This window comes from Theobroma cacao, chromosome 9 (genome assembly GCF_000208745.1).
Source record: "Theobroma cacao cultivar B97-61/B2 chromosome 9, Criollo_cocoa_genome_V2, whole genome shotgun sequence".
NCBI classification, from domain to species: Eukaryota; Viridiplantae; Streptophyta; class Magnoliopsida; order Malvales; family Malvaceae; genus Theobroma; species Theobroma cacao.
In genome coordinates, this window is record NC_030858.1 from 37775515 (window position 1) to 37797294 (window position 21780).

Below are 21780 nucleotides of genomic sequence, written 5' to 3' on the forward strand. Positions count from 1 at the left end.
TCTTGTTTTCATCTTCTCCACATGTTGCCATGGCCGGTCGGGAAATCCCATCCAGTGTTCCTAGCACGATGAGGCCTGCGTCCGTGGATTACGTGAAGATGAACCCGCAAGTGATGAACCATAAGCACAAGGCTTTCAATGAGAAGGAAGCTAAGGGTTGCATGCCCAAAGGATCTACGCATTCATCAGCTCCAAGCCGCTACGTTAACTATCAAACTCTTGGTTCTTTTTGTGGGTCTAAAACGCACCCCGACAAAAAACCTTGATGCATATGCATGCATGCTCTTTTTTTGGTTGGCATTAGACAGAAATATGTGAGGTGCATGATGTATGTATGATAATAAGAATTTCGACTATTTAATTGTTTTTTTCATTATTTTTTTTTTTTTTGGCTTCTTTTGGGGGCATAAGGATATATGTCCTCCACCTTCAATGTATGGTTTCACCATCATGTTTTGGATTGTCATATACTTTTGAATGAAGCTTATAAATTTTGATTGAAATGAATGTGTTTGCAGTTCTTGATTTATTATTATTTTTATAATTTTACATCACGTGTTTTATTAAAATAAGTAACTTTAAAATAAGAATAATCTTAACATAAAAAATTTATTAAAAGTGATTAAATTACGAAAAAAGTATGAAACAGATAACTTAATACAGACAAAACATTTTTGTTCATGAGGAGGAGGTAATTTTCTTCTTATTATTGACATTACCCTGGCCAGTCCATTAGGAATTGATGAACTTTTAAGGTATGCCAAAATTTAGTATGGTGCAGGGTTGGGGGGAATGGCCAATCGGAAAGAACCCCACAGGGATGGGGTCACGCGTCACACCACGCAGCAGGCACCAGGGATTCTCAAAAAGCATGTGAAACTAAGCAATGTCGTAGGGCCTACAACCCCATAGCCATTCAATGGGGAAAACATGGGCTAGAATGATGGGGCCAAACCTGACCCAGAATTTTTCCACACTAATCAAGTTTGGTAGCTATTTGCAACTCGATAAATGCTTTACCGACTAACTTAAAACGTACGTATCACATATTGGTGGTAGCCTAAGAGATTAAAAGAGGGAAGACTTTTTAAGTTTGAAGCAATTATCCATGGAAAAACATTAAAAAGTATAACTAGATTCAGGCTTAACGTGCCCAAATCCAAAATAAAAAAAGCAATAACCAGATATGAAAATTCAGTTGCTAAACCTACATAACCTAGCTATACAAATCATCCTCGTCTGCCCCAGCTGCGGAAGTTGAAAAAGGATCAGGAGCAGCCGTGGTTCCGGTCTCTGAAAATCTGAATTCAGATCCAAAACCCCTAGACTGCTGCAGAGTCTGGGCAAATGCCTGATATTTGCGAATATCGGCATCGCTGACGCTCCGACGAGCAAACTTCATGGACTCTTCAAAGTGTGCAGCGTTAATCTCTGCAACATCTTCTTCAACGTCCTCATCCATTGCTTCAGGATTCTCACTCCTCCTCCTTTCCCTCTCTATGTCCTGCAGATCATTCCAATTTAGGTTTACTGTTAAGTTATGGAGTTGTTTTAAAGAATTGAAGATGTCATTAAGTAGTAATTGGATTTTGAAAACTACAACAGGACTGCAATCAACCAGGAAACCCACAAAGCATGTAACCACATGAAAAATAAGCCAACAATAACATCGTAGATGAGATGATGAATATCAGGGAAAAGAGCCAGTTAGGAGCACCTCAATCATACATTTTAAAACGTGCAATATAAAATACAGGATTAACTTTCTAAACCATTAAATAATGTAGTTGATAGTACAAGCAGCAGAAGCGTACCTTTTCAATGTTCTCCCTGATGGCATACTTGCATGCTCGCTGGCAAATCTCAGTAATATCAGCACCACTAAAACCCTGGGTATACCTAGCCAGTGCCCTCAAATCAACATCTTTAGAGATGGGTGATTTTCTCAAACAGGCCTTGAAGATCTGATGACGGGATTCCTCATCCGGTAGAGGAATATAAATTAACTGATCAAGCCGGCCAGGCCTCAAAAGGGCTGGGTCAATAATGTCAGGTCTGTTGGTGGCCCCAATGATAAAAACAGTCTTTTTAGCTGACATGCCATCCATTTCAGTTAAAAGTTGGTTTAGAACCCTATCAGCTGCTCCACCTGCATCCCCAACACTGCTTCCTCTCTGCAACAATCACAACATGCCATCAAATGAGTAAAAATAACTATACAGTATTCACATCTTAATATATTACCAAAACAGATGCATATATTGATATTTAAAACATTGATGGAGCAAAAATAAAACCTGTGTAGCAATGGAATCAAGCTCATCAAAGAAAAGGACACAAGGTGCAGACTGCCGGGCTTTGTCAAATATTTCTCTAACATTGGCTTCACTCTCACCAAACCACATGGTGAGCAGCTCAGGGCCTTTGACGCTGATGAAGTTTGCTTGGCACTCATTTGCAATAGCCTTAGCAAGGAGAGTTTTGCCACATCCAGGAGGACCATAGAAAAGGACCCCTTTTGAAGGTGACATGCCAAATTTCTCGAACTTCTCTGGGTGCTCCACAGGATATTGAACAGTCTGCACAACCAAACAGAAACAAAAAGCTAGAAGTTTTAGCAACAAGCTTAAAACAAATTAAAAGCATTATGGCTATAAACTGGTCAAGTAATAACAATCACCTCTTGAAGTTCTCGCTTAACATTCTCAAGGCCTCCAATATCCTCCCAGCTAACATTAGGCACTTCAACCACCTGGATGACCAAGAAAAAAGCAAGCAATTTAAGACAATTGAGAAATATTCATTGATCTTTAGATAGAAATTGATCACATATGCACATCATGATGAAAGTTCAAAGGAAAGTAAATCACTTACTGTTTCACGCAGAGCAGATGGATTGCTAGTTCCAAGGGCAGTTTGGAAGTGCTCATTTGTAACTGCCATTGAATTAAGTATCTCTGCATCAATAGACTCATCCTCCAAGTCAATGACGTCCATCTTCTCTCTTATGCACTGAAGTGCAGCTTCAGTGCATAAAGCAGCAAGGTCAGCACCAACATAACCATGAGTGTCTTTTGAAATCCTTTCTAGATCAACCTGAAAAGAAAGAGAAAAGTTAACCAACAGTGAACATAAAAGAGAGCAAGACATGGAGACATTCAGACACAGAATGCAAGCTAATTTGAGGGCCAACATACAACCAAACTTGCAACCATCATTAAAGTTAGTGGCTTAAGTCGTTAAATCCATGGCCATGAATGTCATTAGCTAGATATTATAACTACCAAATAGAAGAATAAATAATGCAGATTTCAAACTCACATCATCAGAAAGCTTCATGTTCTTGGTATGGATGCGAAGGACTTCAAGGCGACCAACTTCATCCGGAACCCCAATGTCTATCTCCCTATCAAACCTCCCAAACCTTCTCAAAGCAGGATCAATAGTATTTGGACGATTAGTAGCCCCAATAACAATCACATGAGCCCTTGATTTCAGTCCATCCATGAGAGTCAAAAGCTGTGAAACAATCCTTCTCTCAACTTCACCATGGGTCTTCTCACGCTTAGGAGCAATTGAATCAATCTCATCAATAAATATGATAGATGGAGCATTCTTCTCGGCTTCTTCAAAAGCCTTCCTAAGATTGCTTTCACTCTCTCCAGCCAACTTGGACATAATCTCTGGTCCATTAATACAGAAGAAGAAAGCACCGGTTTCATTAGCAACAGCTCTGGCTATTAATGTCTTACCAGAACCCGGTGGTCCGTAAAGCAAAATTCCTTTGGGTGGTTTAACACCGATTGATTTGAAAAGTTGAGGATGCCTTAGTGGCAATTCCACCAACTCACGAATTTGAGCCATCTGCTTCCTAACACCACCTACATCATCATAACCAACTTCATCCAACCTATCCTCATCTTCCCTCCTCACAGGTTCCCCCTCGCAGAAAATTTCAGTATCTGGGGCAACTACACAATACTCCCCTGGGTCAGTCTCAATGACCTTGAACTCCACACTCCTCATCCCTCCTCTAACAAGGAATAGATCTCCTTTCCTCACAGGACGATAAGCCTCCAAGAAATAAGCTGCAGACAACAAACAAACATTAAAAAACACAATCCAACAACACCAAAACAAAAAAAAAATAACACAAAAAAGAAAGTCAAACCAACAAAAATAGATATTATCTACATGTTCAGAAAAAGCTAGCAAACAATTATTAACAATCAATTTAGAGGAGACAGATTAAAAAAACTTACGCTTCAAGTAAGCATCAAACAGATTCCCAGTAACACCTTCGATGGTATCATCAATGGGAAGAATGTGAACACGCTTCCCATACTTCACATCAGGGCACTGGTGCACAGACACAACATCTCCAAGTCGAACCCTCAGATTTGACCGAACAACTTTGTTCATCCTAATCTTCGCCGTCTCACATGTTTCATCAGCAAGAGCAATGCAGATTGTGTCCTTTCGCTTCTTTCCCTACACCAACCAAACCCTCAAATAAGAACAACAGCATCGAAAACTTAAACAGAGGGAACCCTAAAACTTCAAAATTTAGCTTTTCAACCAATTTTCATCTAATCTCCAGTAATCATAGAATCTAAATCTTATCGCATCAGAATTGAAGCTCTAAAGCTTCGAAACACAGTCTTTGAACCCCGAAAATAAATTAAAAAAAAAACAAAATATAACCAAACCCTAGCATAAATATCCAAAATTTAACCTAAATAATTTAAAAACAAATCAAATTGGTTTCCTTTTACCTTGATGAGAATAGTATCACCGCGAAAGAGCTGCAACTTCTCCATTGTGTCTGGGTGCATAGACACGACGGAATTATCATCGTTGACCGTTTCGTCAACGACCAATCGATTTGGTGATTTTTTTCTTTCCAAAATCGCAGTTGAAAAGTCTTTTTTCCCCGATTTCCTGAATCAAAATGAGCAAACTTTTAAAATTGAACCGAACAACATGAAAGATCAAAAAATCGTAAAAACAAAAAAGAACGGAGCATGTAAACAAAAACCGAAGAGGAGTGACTCACGAGTCGGAAGATTCAGCAGAGTGACTCATGATTGGTAAACCGAGATAGAGAGAAGAAAAGCAGAGAACAGAAGAGGAAAAAAAAATCAAACGGATTAATCAAAAGAAATTGTTGGTAAAAGGCTTCAATTGATATTTATAGTCTTTCATCTCTTTATTTATTTATCTTGCTCGACAAGAATACGTATTTCATTTTTAATTGGGGATTTCCAGTTTCAGTTTAAGTTAGAGTCTTTTTCTTTTTTTAATCAGATTTTTTTTTTATCAATGAGACAAGTAAAATCAAAAATAAATTTTATTATTTGATAAATTTTGTAATATAATTTTAAATACTTTAAAATATTTTTGGTAAATTTTAATATGGGAAAAAATATTTTGATTTATAACAAAAATAATTAAAAATTCTTTCAATTTTAATTCTGGGCTTTGGCAACATCCAAAAACAAGCAAAGGCCCACCCACTTAAACTAGTGTTTCCGGGCTCAAGGCACAATGGCCTAAAACTCTTCTAAAGTTGACGTCGAAAACAATCCTAATTTTAAAATATTCGTGTTTAAATTTAATTAAAATATTTAATATTTATATCTACTCGAATCTAATTAATAATATTTATTTAGTAAAAAACAATGTGAATACCAGTTACATAATTTGACCCGATTTGAATTCAATAATAAAAAAAAAAGAATTTCATTGTTTTTCAATATTATTAGTTAAAATTAAATTAATAAATTTAAAATAAAATTTATTGCTAGATAAATTATATATTTGAATGAGCAATTTATTAATTATAGATGGTACATGCATTAAATTATATAAATATTAAACTAAATAGTAAAAAACTCATTATTTATAATAAAGTTCGAATAACGAATATTAATTCAACACATATATCAATATTTACTCTATCTATTAAACAAAGCACTTAAAACATGACAAGTCACTGGTGAACAAACTTGAAAATATCATTAACCAGTAATTGAAAACACCTCTCTAATGAGATGAATGATATCTCAATATGTAACTTTTATTTAATTTATGTTTGCTTACTAATTTATTTAATTTATTAATTAATTTTAATATTAAAAATAATTAATAATAGTATCATATTTAATTGTAATGTAATTTTGAATTGTGAATATAATATATAAATTATATATATTTATGAGGATTGGTTAAGCCAATCTTTGCCAAACTATTGAAATAATGAAATATTAAAGATTATGATTTTTTAAATATTACTTCATCTTTTTCTTTTTCCCCTTAAATTATATACACAAATTTATATATTTGATTTAATGATGAACTTTTATAATGGTGTGCCATGTTAATATGTATATGATTATACAAATAATACAAAATCAATTATTTTACATAAACTTTGAGTAAGCAGCTATTTGGAAATGAAATGTAAAAAAAAAAAATCATACATTTATTATGGACAAAAAAACAGCATACTTTTCGGCTATTCAAACCATAAGTTTTTCATGACAAAAACTCAATTCTTACATGATTTTTGTTTATAAATCATGGATTTGAACTTTGAAAATGTAAGCTTATGAAATATGGGGACAAATCGTTATTGATTCAATTTTTTTTGTTTTATTTTTTAATGTGTAAATTAAAAACTACAAACACGAGGTATTGGAGCAAATTAATCTATCTATACAAATCATCTTCTTCAACTTCAGCAGCGGAAATTGAAAAGCAGTCTCTGAAAGCCCGAATTCAACTCTAAAACCTTAGATTGCTACGAGGCCTAAGCAAATGCCTGATGAGAATTGTGTGAAGAGTTGCAACTTCTCTGTGGTCAGGGCTGCATGCAAATGACAGAGTTGTCATCGTTGATTGCCTCATCAACTACTAACTGATTCGGCAACTTTTTCTTTTTCAAAATCATTGTCGAGAATCATTCTTTTTTGATTTTCTAAATCGAATTAAAATATTTAATATTCATATCTACTTGAATCCGCTTAACAAAATTTTTTAAAAATTTTAGTAAAATTCAAACTTATTTATTTAGTTATAAACGATGTGATAACTTGCTACATAAGTCGGCCCTATTCAAATTGAATAAAAAATTAATCATTTTTCTATTTTATTAGTCAAACTTATATTAATAAATTTAAAGAGAATTTATATTTAGACAAATTATATATTAGTATAAATAATTTATCAATTACAAGTAAATTTATAAGTAACTCATGTACTAAATTAAAATAAATATTAAAAATTTTACTATCTATAATCAAGTTCGAATAATAAATATCAATTAATTCTTTATCCAAAACTATTTATAAAATACAATAATCCTATTTAATTGAGCCGAATTATATCGGAAATCTTATTACATATCCAAAAGTGCAATACTTTAATAAATTAGAAGGTGGTTATGTTCTTGTGTAAGAGTAAAGACAAGATTAAAGTTTTTAGTTAAAGTAAAAAAAAATATGTGGTAAAAAATACCCTAAAACAGGCCAAGATTAGTTGTATCAAACAAGTTAATATCCTTCCTCTTTTGTTTTGCAATCATTGCATACGACATTTGCAAATGAGGAGGGACAGCAAAAAATGGCTATTTTTCTTATATCACAAGTCATATATAAAAAATATGATTAATATTTTAAAATATAAAATTAAAAAATGACCGAAATAATATTTTGTTTATGTTCAATTTTTAATCATAATTTGATTGATTTTGATTAATTTTAAAAAATTAATATTAATTAAATTTTTTAAAATTTTAAAATCAAATCGACCAAATATTTATCTCAATTTATTTAATTGAACCATGATAGGTCATTGGTGAACAAAGCCGAAGAGATCATTACCCAGGAGATCAATGATGTCACGATATTTAACTTTTATTTAATTTTATTTTTTATTAATTTATTAATTAATTTTATATTAAATATAATTAATAATAATATCAGATATAATTTTGAGCTGTGAATATAATATATAAATTATATAAATTTATGAAGATTGGTTAAGCGAGCCCTCGTAAATGACTAAACTATTGAAATAATGAAATATTAAAGATTATTATTTTTTAGATATTATTTCATCTCTTTTTTTTTTCCTTCAATTATACACACACTTATATATTTTATTGAATGATGAACTTTATAATGGTGTGCGATGTATTATATAAATAACACAAAATCAATTCTTTTACAACTATTCAAAAATGAAATGCAAAAAAAAGGAATCCATACATTTATTATTGACAAAAAGACAACATATTTTTCTGTTATTCAAACCATAAGATTTTCATGACAAAAAACTCAATTATTGCATGATTTTTGTTTATAAAGCATGGGTTTGACCTTTGAAAATGTAACTATGAAATATCGGAGCAAATCGTTATTGTAATATGATATTTTGAAAACTTTAGTGATTCAATTTCTTTTGTTTTATTTTTTAATGTATAAAATAAACATTGCAAGGATGAGGTATTGGAGCAAATTAATCTAATTATACAAATCATTTTCATTGGATATGGGAGCGGAAGTTGAAAACATATCATGGTTTCAATCTCGCAAAATTCAAATTCAGTTATAAAAACTTAGATTGTTGTAAAGTCTGAGCAAATGCCTAGCATCGGCGAGTATCAGCGTCACTAACACTCCTTCGAGCAAACTTCATGACTCATCAAAATGAGTCGTCGTCATCTTTGTGACTTCTTTCTTTTCGTTGCTGTGACTTTATTCTCAATATTCTCAATCTAATGACTCATGATTCTCTATTCTCCTTCTTTATGATTATTAGCCTTTGGCCTTTGGATTTTAGCCTTTCGTTTTGGAATTTCAATTCTTCAATCATTTTTATTATTAAGTTTGATATTAGATTCTTTATGGTTAAGATTCTTTGCTTTTTAAATTTTACCTTTTAAATTTGTACTTTTAGCTTTGCATTTTGAGTTTTTCCATTATACATGTAATCTTCATAAGTTCGTTTGTTAATTTATTTAATTTATTAATTATTTTTTCATATTGAATATAATTAATAATATCATATTTAATTGTGACATAATTTTCAGTTATAAATATAATATATAATTATCATTTTTGAAATATTACTTTAAATATGTAATTATATAAATAATACAAAAGCATAATATGTCATCGTAAAAATTATTTTATAATAAAATGCATACATTTATTATTGATTGAAAGACACCGAACTTAATCATATACTTCCCATGACCAAAAAATACAAATGATTTCATAACCAAAAAGCTCAAATTATTGTTTAATTTTATTTTAAGCAAATAATTCATTTATTACATCTCGAATCATTACAATATTTTATAAATATATATATATATATATTTTGTAAAGATTTCTTCTTTTTTTTTTTTGCATAAACCAAAGAAAAGTCTATTGTGCTATTTATTAATACAAAATATTGCAAGTATATAACAAAAATAATTAAATTCTTCAATTTTATCTATGGGCTATGGCCCACTAAACTTCAATTTTGTGCCATCCAAAAACACTCAAAAAGCCCAATTAAACCAGTGGTTTGGGCTAGAAAACAATGGCCTACAACTCTTCTAAAACGTGTCCAGAATAAACTACGTTGATTTTGAAATATTTGTATTTAATTAAAATATTTAATATTTATATCTACTCGAGGGTGATTAACAATATTTTTTAAACACTTAGATTAAAATCCGAACTTGTTTATTTAGTTAGAAACGATGTGGACACTCACTACGTAACTCGACTCTATTCAAATTAAGTAAAAACAATTCATCATTTTTCTATTTTATTAGTCAAAATTAAATTAATAAATTTATATTTAGACAAAATTATATATTAAAATAAATGATTTATCAATTATAAGTGAATTTATAAGTAACATATGCATTACTTTTTTTGTAAAAAAGTATTACATGTACTAAATCAAAATAAATATTAAAAAATTATTATTTATAATCGAATTCAAATAACATATATCAATTAATATTTTATTTAAAATCATTTATAAAATATAATAATCCTACCCAAATGAGTCGAAATATACTAAAAATTTAATTATGTATTTTCATCCCTACCCAATTATGTTGGAAGGAAAAAAAAAAAGTAAAAAAGTGCAATTCTTTAAGAAATTAGTCTAAGAGTAAAAGACAAGATTAAATTGTTTTGGTCAAAATTAACAAATAAAGTATGCGGTAAAAATAACCCTGAACAGGTCAAGATTAGTTGTATCAAACAAGTTAACAGATATCCTTCATCATTATAGTCTTTTGTTTTGCAATCATTGCAAATTACATTTCTCAGTCAAATCATGAGGGGCCAGCCCACATCACTTTGTTATTCCTATTTCTTATATATCACAAGTCAATAAATATTTTATATATATTAAAAATATTATTAATATTTTAAAAATTAAAATTAAAATTTTAAAAATTAACCGAATCCATCGAAATAAATACAATCCTTTTATCTTTGAATTTTTATTATAATTTGATTGATTTTGATTATTTATAAAAGAATTTGATTAATTTGATTTTTTTTAATTTTAAAATCGAATTAATTGATGGTTATCTATATTTATTATAATTTTAAATATTATGAAAAATATAGATAATAAATATTTTTTTGAATTTGTAATAAGTAATTATAATCACTTGCTGGAACCTATCAATTTTCCACATGGGAAAAAGCTGCCCAATGAATAATGCATTTATTTATGCTTGAACTACAAGTAATTCAATTCTTTTTATTTTTTTTAAAGTAAAAGTAATTCAATTTTTTAATTAAAAGCAACTTTCATTATTGTAAATAATGTACTATGGCATGGAGCTGATATCATGGTATACTCTCCAATTTAAATTTGGAGCTTCTAGATATGGATTTATACAATTGTTTTACATATTTAATAAACATTGGCTTAAATAAATAATTAAAATTACATTAATACTTAAAATCATTATATTTATTTTTAAATATTGTTTTTTTAGTTTTTTTTCATTATTAAATCAATAGTTTGGTAGGAAAATTGAAGATTTAGAGAAGAACATAATTTATTCTATGAATTTTTTAAGAAAATGAATTAAGTTGTGGCAGGTAAAGATCGCCCTTTTTTTTTTTCCAGCAACTATTTATTACATCACCTACACCCTTATTACATTTTTCATCTTTGATAATTTTTTTAAAAATTTAAAAATTTGGTTAATTTATAAAACTTGAAAAAACCATACATCCACGTGCTAAAACATTAATCGAAAATTCATTTGCGAATAAAAGCAAAATTACTATTATATTATTGACAAAATAACTCAAAAAATGATTATATCGTTAATTTCACCTTATAAAATTATTAAAATATCTACAATTTAAAGGATAATTTATTTGTTTCGATTCAAAGATTTTGATAACTTTATTATAAAAATAACTATGTAACTTTTTTTACAAACAAAACACTGAGAGTCAATTAGGGAAAAAACACACACATACACACGCGTTTAAAAAAAAAGTAACTATATAAAATTATAAATAAATGTTAGTACTAACCTTTAGTCAAATCCTAAATTAAGTTCAAAATCATATCTCTTTGTTTGGACATTTCTCTAACAAGTCTTTGGATGATTATTGGGTAAGGACAAAGGTCTCAAATGTTCACATGTGTGACCCACACGTTTTCAAATATTTTTTTTCCCTATCATATCAACCCTTACTAGTCAAGAAAAACACTAATGAATCATTGACACACAACCCATTGGCCTTCCAAAAAAGCAAACCCCAAATTTCCAAAATGATTGATGAAGTATGGAAGACAACAAAATAGAAATATGGCAACATCTCGTGGACATAAGTTTCTTCCCAAGGGATTACAGATTTTTCTACAAGGCAAGCCTTTTAGTATATATAATTAGAATGACATGTCATTATTATCATGACATGTAAGCATATAATGACAATGTCATGCATGTGGCATATAATGACAAACCACATTTTAATTAAGAATAATTAGTCAATCATTCGTCATTAAAGTTTATTTAATTCAAAATAAATGTATAAAATTTTGATTTAATTTTTTAATAATTTAGGGATTTTTTTATAATATTATTTAATTATTTTCCTTAGTTGCTAAATCAAGCATAGGTTATTTTGTTAATGTGACATAACAATAACTCATAGTGGTTTTGAAATTAAAATTTTTGATTTTGTTGTTATTAGAGATGCATTGTATTTAAAAATTAATGGGTTTTAATTAATTGCTATCTTCTTTTAAGAGGATTAAGGTTCAGGTTGGTTCAATAATTTTAATATTAAAATCTTCAATAATAAAAATGTGGGTTTTTTAGCCTATTTTGATAAATTTCTTTTAACATTTTAGTAATAATTTTTTTTTTTGTTTATAATACTAGCTTTATTGGTTGTGTTATGGAACATATTTGACCCACATTGATCAAAATAGAACAATAATAATATATAATAAATAAATAAGAAAGAGAAGGGACAATAAATCATGCTAAAAGTAATGAAGAGGAAGCGCTTTTGCGATGGTGTGTTGGCAAACTAACATCATTACATTCTTCCTCAGAATAAATTAAAGTGACCCCTTGAAAAAGAGCAAGACCCAAAGACAAAAATTAAAAAAAATAAAAAAATAAAAAGGGTTTAGTGTAGACGCAGGGATGCCAAGCAACGAAGCAAAGCAAAGATGGTACTATCAACCAACAAAAGACACAGACCCGGTAAAAGCGGGTCAAATAATCCAACAACATTTGCCCAGTTTTAGATTCTTTGTATTGGTGAGGAGTGTGTTAAAACCCAAGGCCTTTCTTTCCTTCACTCACTTCACTACACTCTTTGTTTTCACATTCAACTCTCTCTCTCTCTCTCTCTTTGAAGTTTCTTTCTTAACTCAGATCCAGGTTTGTCTCTTCCTCACACTTCTGTTTAGCTTTTAATTCTTCTCCTTATTTTTTAGTTTAGTTTGTTTGACATGGGATCTTAGCTTGTTTTGTCTGCTGTTGGGCACTTGAGTTACTAAGACAAGACAAAAGAAGTTGAAGGTTTGAGGCTGTTGCTTGCTGGCTATTTATGTAACTCAGCTCAGCTTCCTTCAGCTGAAAAATCAGTTCTTTTTACAAGAAATGATCGTTTCTGTTCAAAGTTTTCATTTTTGTAAACCAGTCAGAGTATGCGTTTCTTTTATTTACTAGAAAGTTCAGTTTTTTCATGTTGAAGTTTTCATTTTTTGAGTATTATCCTGATTTATTTTGTTTTGGTAATGAAATGGAGCATTGGGTAGTTTGAGTTGTGTATTAAGTAAACAGATAATATGTGGTCAGGAGGGAAGGTCAAATGGATTGGTTTTTTGCTTTGATATGCTGGAAAATAGATTAAATTTCTGTGGATTGGTGGATTATTGGTAATTTTGAGCTATTGGATTTTTTGTCTTTGAACTCGATCGTGTTAGATTTCATTTATTATCTCCATGAAGTTGAGGTTCTCCAGCATTTGTTTGAAAGCATAGACAATCTTTTGTTTATGAATTCCATAATAATAATAATAATAATAAATACAGGATGAGTTTATTATTCTGAGGAAATTAAATTCAAATGCCTAATAGTTAGAATTCAAACACTTTAATTTCCTACAGTACCTTAGTACGAATTTCAGAATCATTTGTTAATTCTATTAAATTTCATTTAACAGGTGATATGATGTTTTATTAAGGGGTCGTGAGAGCATTGAAATAGTGGATGGTACAATCATCTGCAATTATAAATTAGTCTGATCCCTTAATTATTTAAGGGGGGTACTAGGAAGTTTCCCAATTCATTTCAAGTGCTGTTTTCTACTATTGGAACTTTTAGAGATCACGAGTGATAAATGGAAGAAATACAGTCTCAATCTGAGCATTATAGGTCTTCATCCTCTTCAGCCAGTAGTCCAGCAAGTAGGGTTCCCTCGAGTAACTTTTTCTATTTGCGGAAGCCTGGTTCTCTCAGACAACCTATCTCATTTGAGGATTCACCTGAGTGGGAGGACACAGATGTTGATGTCAGGGTGGAGGAAGGAGGTGACTCCATCAATGCTGCAACCACACCAGTCTCCCCATCGCTGTCAAAGCTCAATAGTGGGTCATTGCCATCACCACAGCTGCCAGAGGGTGCAGCTGTTGCAAGAAAAATTGCAGGTGCATCAGTCGTGTGGAAAGACTTGACTGTAACTATAAAGGGGAAAAGGAAATATTCTGATAAGGTTGTGAAGAGTTCAAATGGCTGTGCATTACCTGGCACAATGACAGTGATCATGGGTCCTGCAAAATCTGGGAAGTCCACACTTCTGAAGGCTATTGCAGGTCTTTTAACATGCCACCCATGTTGGCTACTTATTGAATAATGAGTCTTTTATGTTTGTTCCCTGTTTAATTGTAGATGTTTAAGACTAAAATCCTCTTTCCTCTTGAATTTAGGAAGGTTACATCCTTCGGCCAAAATGTATGGTGAAGTATTCATAAATGGAGCAAAAACCCACATGCCTTATGGATCATATGTGAGTTTCAGTTACATTTTCACACAGGATGAAACTTTTAGATGTTACTTTTGATTTTTCCTATGGTTCTTATGCTGATAGGGTTATTCTCTGCTGGTAAAGTGACTACTTATTTATTTATTTTTGTGTGTGAGCAAATTGATGTACATTCTGTTTTTGCATTTTCTCCCATGACTTTTTGGATTTGGCATCTTGCAATTATAATATATCCAACTGACCTTATAGAAGTTGAGATATACTTGATATTGTCAACAAGAGTCTCGATCTAGTTTTGTATCCTAGATTATAGGAAAATCTCTGATGAGCAATCATCTTATCTAATGCTTAGACCCTTGTTTCCTTTGTTTCTCTCATTATGTGAATCCTCCTAAGTGATTAGTCCTTTAGTACTGTGCCCACCTAGGTTTCCAATTTAGCAAGCATCATGGTTGGATTCTATGAGCTCCCTTATTTTAAACTGATATTGTTTCTTATACCTTTCCTAACTCCATATTATTTATGTCCAAACCATGCTAATTTTTCTTATTATCAAAATGCTAGTTTGAATCTTTTCCTTTTCAAAATAAATTAAATTTTAGTTAAACAGAAATTGCAAGGAAGCAAAGGAATCAGAACTTCAAGGTTGGTTTTTTGACTTTGAAACATCCAATGTGCAGGGTTTTGTTGACAGGGAAACTACTTTAATCGGTTCACTCACAGTGCGAGAATATCTATACTACTCAGCTTTGCTCCAACTTCCTGGTTTTTTCTGTCAGAAAAAGAGTGTGGTAGAGGAAGCCATCCATGCCATGTCCTTGGGTGACTATGCAAACAAACTGATTGGTGGTCACTGCTATATGAAAGGCCTTCCTAGTGGTGAAAGAAGGCGTGTTAGCATTGCTCGGGAACTTGTGATGAGGCCACGTATCTTGTTTATAGACGAGCCTCTTTATCATCTGGACAGGTAGGTTGTTTATTTGTTTTCCTTAATTTTATTCATAAAAGTTTTCTTATTCACTGTGTCTTGCATGCTCGACATTCCTGAGTGCTGACTGTATGATGGGTGTGCCATCTACTTTCCAGAGAATCAAGATGATTTATGATGCTATAGGTAAAGTTTAATATTTTATTTTATTCAGTGTCTCTGCCCTTTTGATGATGGTAACATTGAAGAAACTTGCGAGCACAGGATGCACTCTTATTTTCACCATTTACCAGAGCAGTACAGAAGTGTTTGGTCTCTTTGATCGTATCTGTCTGCTTTCAAATGGAAACACCCTGTTTTTTGGGGAAACATTAGCTTGCTTGCAGGTAAGTGATAACATGAATACAATTCTTTTGCTACTCTTGTCTTTGTTTTAATTTTATTTGTAGTGACTTCATCATTTAAGCGTCATTTGATATGGAAGGAAAGAAGTTCCATTTAAAGATTTTGTGGTATGCTTACTTGGTTCCTGTAATGGAGAGCGAGGAAAAGAAAATTGAATTTATGTATAAAGATCCAAATTTCTTTTCTTTTCTTTTACCTTATGAGTACTTGGTTTGCCTTCTGGTTATTCTAATTTCTCCCTTTTCTTATGAAGCACTTCTCAAATGCTGGATTCCCTTGTCCAATTATGCAAAGTCCTTCTGATCACTTTCTACGTGCCATAAATACCGATTTTGACAGGATTATTGCGATGTGCAAAAATTGGCAGGTATTTAATCATTCTCATTCTGTATATTTTAGTTCAAAGCCTCAGTTGGTACTTAGAGAGAACCCAATGTCAAAAATAAAAGAGAAGGCAAAGAGTCTATAAAACATTTGAGTTGGATCTTACAAGCTACCGGATCATTTTGAATTGATGGTAAATTAAGAGGATTAAAGATGCTTATATAGTGCTTTAGGTTATTTTGTTCTATAACAATAGTATATTTGGTGTTAAACCCCGCAAACTACAACTTGTCCAGCATTTTTGGCTGTGCCTTTTCTGTCTCTTAAATCACAAGAAATAGTCATTACCTAGTTATGATCCTACCAGAATGGAGGTCTTGTCAATCTAAACTGTTTCTATGTTTTAGCATTTTACCTTTGAGCAATGGCTTCTACTCTTTAATGCTTGCTTCAATTTGAATAATTTAATTTATATGAACTGGGAAATTGTGACAGGATGACAATGGGGACTTTTCATCTGTGAATATGGATACTGCTGTTGCAATTCGTACTCTTGAGGCAACATATAAATCATCGGCTGATGCTGCTGCAGTTGAAACTATAATACTGAGACTCACAGAGAAGGCACGATATGTAATTTTATTTGTGTTGAACCATTTCTAATTTCTGGGCCTCTACCCCTAGGGTTATTGGAAGCTTAAATCACATGTATGATCGTGTATGACTGGTTCTTATACTGTTTGATTATACATTGCAAGGAATAGTATAATATATGTCACCTGTAAACATTAAGGGTTAGAATGAGCAATGGTAATTGGATGATAGGGTTTACCTGGCTGTAATCTGTTTACCGTATTAAGCATTTTTCTTGCATGACTTCCTCAAGACTTATGGTGGCAATAAGTCAGCCTTTGTAATTTTTGTTCACTTATGTTGCATTCTACAGGAAGGCCCACTTCTAAAAAGCAAGGGAAAGGCTAGCGATGCTACACGAATTGCAGTATTAACTTGGAGATCATTATTGATTATGTCAAGGGAATGGAAATACTACTGGCTTCGTCTTATTCTTTATATGCTTCTTACACTGTGTGTTGGTACGGTATTTTCAGGCTTGGGACATTCTTTGTCCTCTGTTGTGGTGAGTAAAACCATTTGTGCATGAGTTCAGATATATGTCTTTGCTCTTTTGTTTTTGGTGAACTTGACTTAATATGACCTCAACTGATTTGATAAGTATTTGGTACCAATATGATGCATATATCTGTAGTTGTTGTGGTTGTATCTTGTTTATTCTCTGTACAATATTATTGTTATGGAACATGTTTTGCTTACTGCTTCTATAGCGGTTTGTCATAGTCAGCATATGGTAATTTCATGATTTTATGGTAAGTCACCAATGTTCTTTAGCTGCAACGGCTCACTTCTACTAGCTTTCTTTTGTGAATGTGAAATTTTCTCAAGTAACTAAATTACAAACTGTACCCCTATAGTACTAAACAATTTTTCTTGTATTTGCTTCATCCAATTGATAGTGATAGTCCTAGGATGCATTTCATGGGGATGTTTGCAGCAAATTTACAGTAGGACCTTGTTGTGATAAGCAAATAGAAAATGTAGTTTGATTAACACATATGCAATAGTTCATCATAGATTCCTGCTTCTTCCAGCCTGGTATAAGGGCTTGTTCTATCCTGCTTTTTGAAGTTTGACTTAATTTTTCAATTTTTATTTCTGAAGAATAACTGATACACTCATGAAGCGTAGGTGTGTTTCTAACTTTTTATCTTTTCTCATTACAGACAAGAGTTGCAGCAATTTTTGTATTTGTATCATTTACTTCACTTTTAAGCATCGCTGGAGTACCCGCACTAATGAAAGAAATCAAGGTGATTATACTTGTTTTCTGGATTTTGCTTGATCAAATTTTGGGGTTTCCCCCCCCCCCCCCTTTGCAAAGTTTTATGATTGGTCCCTGTCTATCTTTCATGCTCAAAACTGCTTTTCTATTTTGCAGATATATGCCAGTGAGGAGTCAAACCAGCATTCAGGAGCTTTTGTCTTTTTGTTTGGGCAACTTCTCTCCAGCATTCCATTCCTGTTCCTCATCTCCATATCATCAAGTCTTGTTTTCTATTTCTTGATAGGATTGCGAGATGAATTCAGCTTGCTGATGTACTTTGTGCTGAATTTCTTCATGTGCCTTTTAGTAAACGAAGGATTGATGCTGGCTGTTGCTTCTTTGTGGCAAAATGTTTTCTGGAGTGTCTTAACCCTTGTAACCATACATGTTAGTTCACTATCTACAAAACATCTTCTTGCTTCACCTGAAGCTAGTTGTTCTTAATTTCTCTTGCTTTTTAAAATTACTTTCATTTCCAATCTTTACTTTTTACCTAGACTTTTGCTAATCTTATGATTAAAATGCATGATGTTTCAGGTGGTAATGATGCTTGCTGCAGGCTACTTCAGAATCAGAAATGAGTTGCCTGGACCTGTGTGGACATATCCATTATCTTACATTGCTTTCCACACTTATTCCATTCAGGTGTGTGCATCTTATAACATTAGTTTCCTTATATCAAACTGGATTGATCAGCATCTTGTTGTTTTCTCTATATCAAATTGTCGTTGCTCATATTGACTTTCTGTATGTATTGGAGAAACCATTTGTGGCAATTTTACCTTCGCTGAATGGATCTTTAATTTTGTGACCTGTGTTTTTTTCCATAGGGGCTTTTGGAGAATGAGTACCTAGGGACCAATTTTGCCGTTGGACAGGTGAGGACGATATCAGGGTTTCAGGCACTCCATAGTGCTTATGATATCTCACCTAGCAGTAACTCCAAGTGGGAGAATTTACTGGTATTGTTCCTCATGGCAGTTGGATATAGAATTCTTGTTTTCTTTTTGCTACATGTTCGTGTAAGGAAAAATGTATCCCTGCATAGACTTTGCCAGTGTAATCGCAATTCAACAACCTGAGATGAATGCAAAGTGGTACTATCTTGTCAGCCATTCAAATTGTATAATATCTTTCCTTCTAGCTTTGCTTGTGCAATCGAAAGTTGTCGTTCATGAATTCGCCTTTGAATGTGATCCATGAAAGGAATGCCATACTTTTGATGCATCAGTCATTGGGAAAGATCTAATCTGAGCCTAATGCTAGATTCTCACACAAAAACCCAAAGTTTCTTAGTGCACATCTTGCTGTCTTAGAATCTCTGAGCAGGTCTGTTGAATTTCTATTTTTCCAAAGAAAGCAGCAGGAGCTCCTAAGTTTGTTTCAACCTTCAAATCTAATGTTATTTCATGGATGATGCTAAGTAACACTCACACATTACATTAGAAATTACAGCAGTCCTGGTTTCATGGTTTGAAACTGTGGAACATCAGCAACATGTTTGTATTTGAACAATGAGCACTGCAAAATCTATTGGGAGGAGATGGGTTTGATTTGAACCTTGGCCTTGAGTTCCTTGATGAACTGGTCCATGTTTTTCTCTGATGATCCATTGGGTGTCAGTGCATTTTCTAATGTTTCTTTCACCTCCTTGGCCTTACTCCTATATTGATCCCCTGATTTTCCACTCATCAAACGGTTGATATTGTCGGAAACTTCCTCCCTGGTGATGGGATTTTTATTGCTCAAATTAATCCCAGCCTTCCAGTCATGAACTACTAATTTCCTGTTAGTGAATTGATCAGTTAGCAAAGGATAACTCAACAAGGGAACTCCACACCATGCACTCTCCAGTATTGAATTCCATCCACAATGAGTCAAGAACCCTCCTACCGCTGGGTGGGCCAGCACTGCAATTTGACAACACCAAGGTATGATCATCGCACGGTCACCAACCTCCTCCTTGAATCCAACGGGCAGCGGATCAGCATCATCAGAGCTCACAATGTCAGGGCGAAGCACCCAAAGAAAGTTTACTTTGCTAAGCAGAAGACCATTAGCTATCACTGTCAGGTCAGTTTTTCTAACATGGGCATAGCTACCAAAAGACACGTACAGAACCGAGCCATGAGGCTGTTTATCGAGCCATTGGGTGCAATCAGACTCGGACCAAAGGCTTGTAGCCACAATGCTCTTGGTGAACCCAGATGGGAAAATGGGTCCAATGGCATAAAACGGGACTGTGGCACGTAGAGCTGATATGGTCACAGGTTCAAGTTCTTGGACTGTGTTACATAGAACAAAATCTGCATTCTTAGCATCTTCAAATGCATTGAAAATTATTTGGTGGCACACTGTAGTTACATCAGTTTCTTGAAGGTAGGACATCAAATCCCTCGGTTCAATTGCTTGAACTCCCGGTATGTAATCTATGGAGTCTTCACGACAATCTGGTAAAAAAAAATCAATAAAAAATCATCTTTGTTTATTTTATAAATAAAATAAGAAGATGTGCATAAAATAAGCAAAACAACGTTTTTATAAATTCAAAATGCAAAAGCATGTGGAGACGTTTCAAGCACAGAAGTGTCCAAGGACATTCCAAACTAGATACACAGATCATGTATTACACTTACCTTGAAGACCAAAATGACCATTCATCCTAAGAAGATCCAGGTGATAGTACAATGTAAACACCAAAGCTGGTTCTGTCCAATAAGAGATATAAAGCAACCCAAACTTCTTGGCAATCTTTGAAGGCCACACGAAGAAAGTATCAGCAATCAGGCAATGAACCCTGTCCCCTGATTTTACTATTTGGCTCACCACCTCCTCTACGTGGGCGGAGAACACATGCAGCAAAGCTGCCATGAACTGGTCATGGTTCAATGACCGATCGAACCCAAGGGGTAGCCCGTCAGACACGGTGGTGTAACGTATGTCCAGCCCTGATTCACGTACCGAAGCGAAGATGTCAGGCCCTTTCCCAGGCTCGGCCTCGGAGGTCTGGTGGTGGATGGAGTGGGTGTTGATGAAGGTGATGGTGAAACCTTTCGATGCTAGCTTGATGGCTAGGTGCACGGATGGGATTACATGGCCTTGAAGAGGGTAAGGTATGAAGATTGCATGAGGCTTTTGGGCTGTGTCTGCCATTGTTGGGAGCAAGAGAGAGAGAGAGAGGGGTGGAGTTTTTTGAATGTTTTTCTCATCATTCATGGCTAACCCCAAACTTAGTCCATGACTGACCGACTTTGCCTCATCTGCGGATATGCATGGATGGATGGTAATTGTCTTCGTATTTTCTTTTGTCAATGGTAATTGGCAGAGAGACAATGATAAGCATTTTATGCTGTGATGAAAGGTTCAATATCTTACCAGCAAAAATGGCAAGCGGTTCCTGTGTCTTTCCTTCCTCAAATCGTGGAGATTTAACAGCAGATAGCCCATGCAAATTTGGATTAAGCATAAGAGGAACTTTGCATTTGGTTAATGGCTCCAAAGTCATGACCTACTGTATTCACAGGAAAAATCGTCGGGTTTCAAGATCGTGACATAACACGAACATATTATTAATTTAAAAACTATGTTCAGAATAATATGTCATTTCTTCATATAACACGGTCATTTTAAACATAACACAACCATTTTATATGATTAAGACATCATTTATAGCA

General features: G+C 33.0%; 3 protein-coding genes across 3 annotated transcripts; 1 reads left to right on the plus strand and 2 right to left on the minus strand.

Annotated features, from left to right (window-relative positions):
• On the minus strand, positions 1057-5289 carry LOC18590940 (cell division cycle protein 48 homolog). The gene is made up of 9 exons (XM_007016772.2): positions 5057-5289; positions 4776-4941; positions 4263-4491; positions 3322-4088; positions 2875-3096; positions 2681-2752; positions 2298-2579; positions 1815-2174; positions 1057-1504 (listed from the first exon to the last, which is right to left on the minus strand). Exons 1-9 carry the CDS (start codon positions 5083-5085, stop codon positions 1217-1219), a joined length of 2415 nt encoding a protein of 804 aa, XP_007016834.1. The 5' UTR covers positions 5086-5289; the 3' UTR covers positions 1057-1216.
• LOC18590941 (ABC transporter G family member 3) lies at positions 12738-19253 on the plus strand. Its single transcript, XM_007016773.2, has 12 exons — positions 12738-12943; positions 13731-14379; positions 14494-14573; positions 15230-15516; positions 15692-15863; positions 16136-16249; positions 16702-16830; positions 17153-17344; positions 18006-18092; positions 18221-18493; positions 18644-18751; positions 18937-19253. The coding sequence occupies exons 2-12, from the start codon at positions 13908-13910 to the stop codon at positions 19186-19188; spliced, it is 2166 nt and encodes a 721-aa protein (XP_007016835.2). The 5' UTR covers positions 12738-12943; positions 13731-13907; the 3' UTR covers positions 19189-19253.
• Positions 19382-21347, minus strand: LOC18590942 (UDP-glycosyltransferase 86A2). The gene is made up of 2 exons (XM_007016776.2): positions 20743-21347; positions 19382-20556 (listed from the first exon to the last, which is right to left on the minus strand). Exons 1-2 carry the CDS (start codon positions 21320-21322, stop codon positions 19637-19639), a joined length of 1500 nt encoding a protein of 499 aa, XP_007016838.2. The 5' UTR covers positions 21323-21347; the 3' UTR covers positions 19382-19636.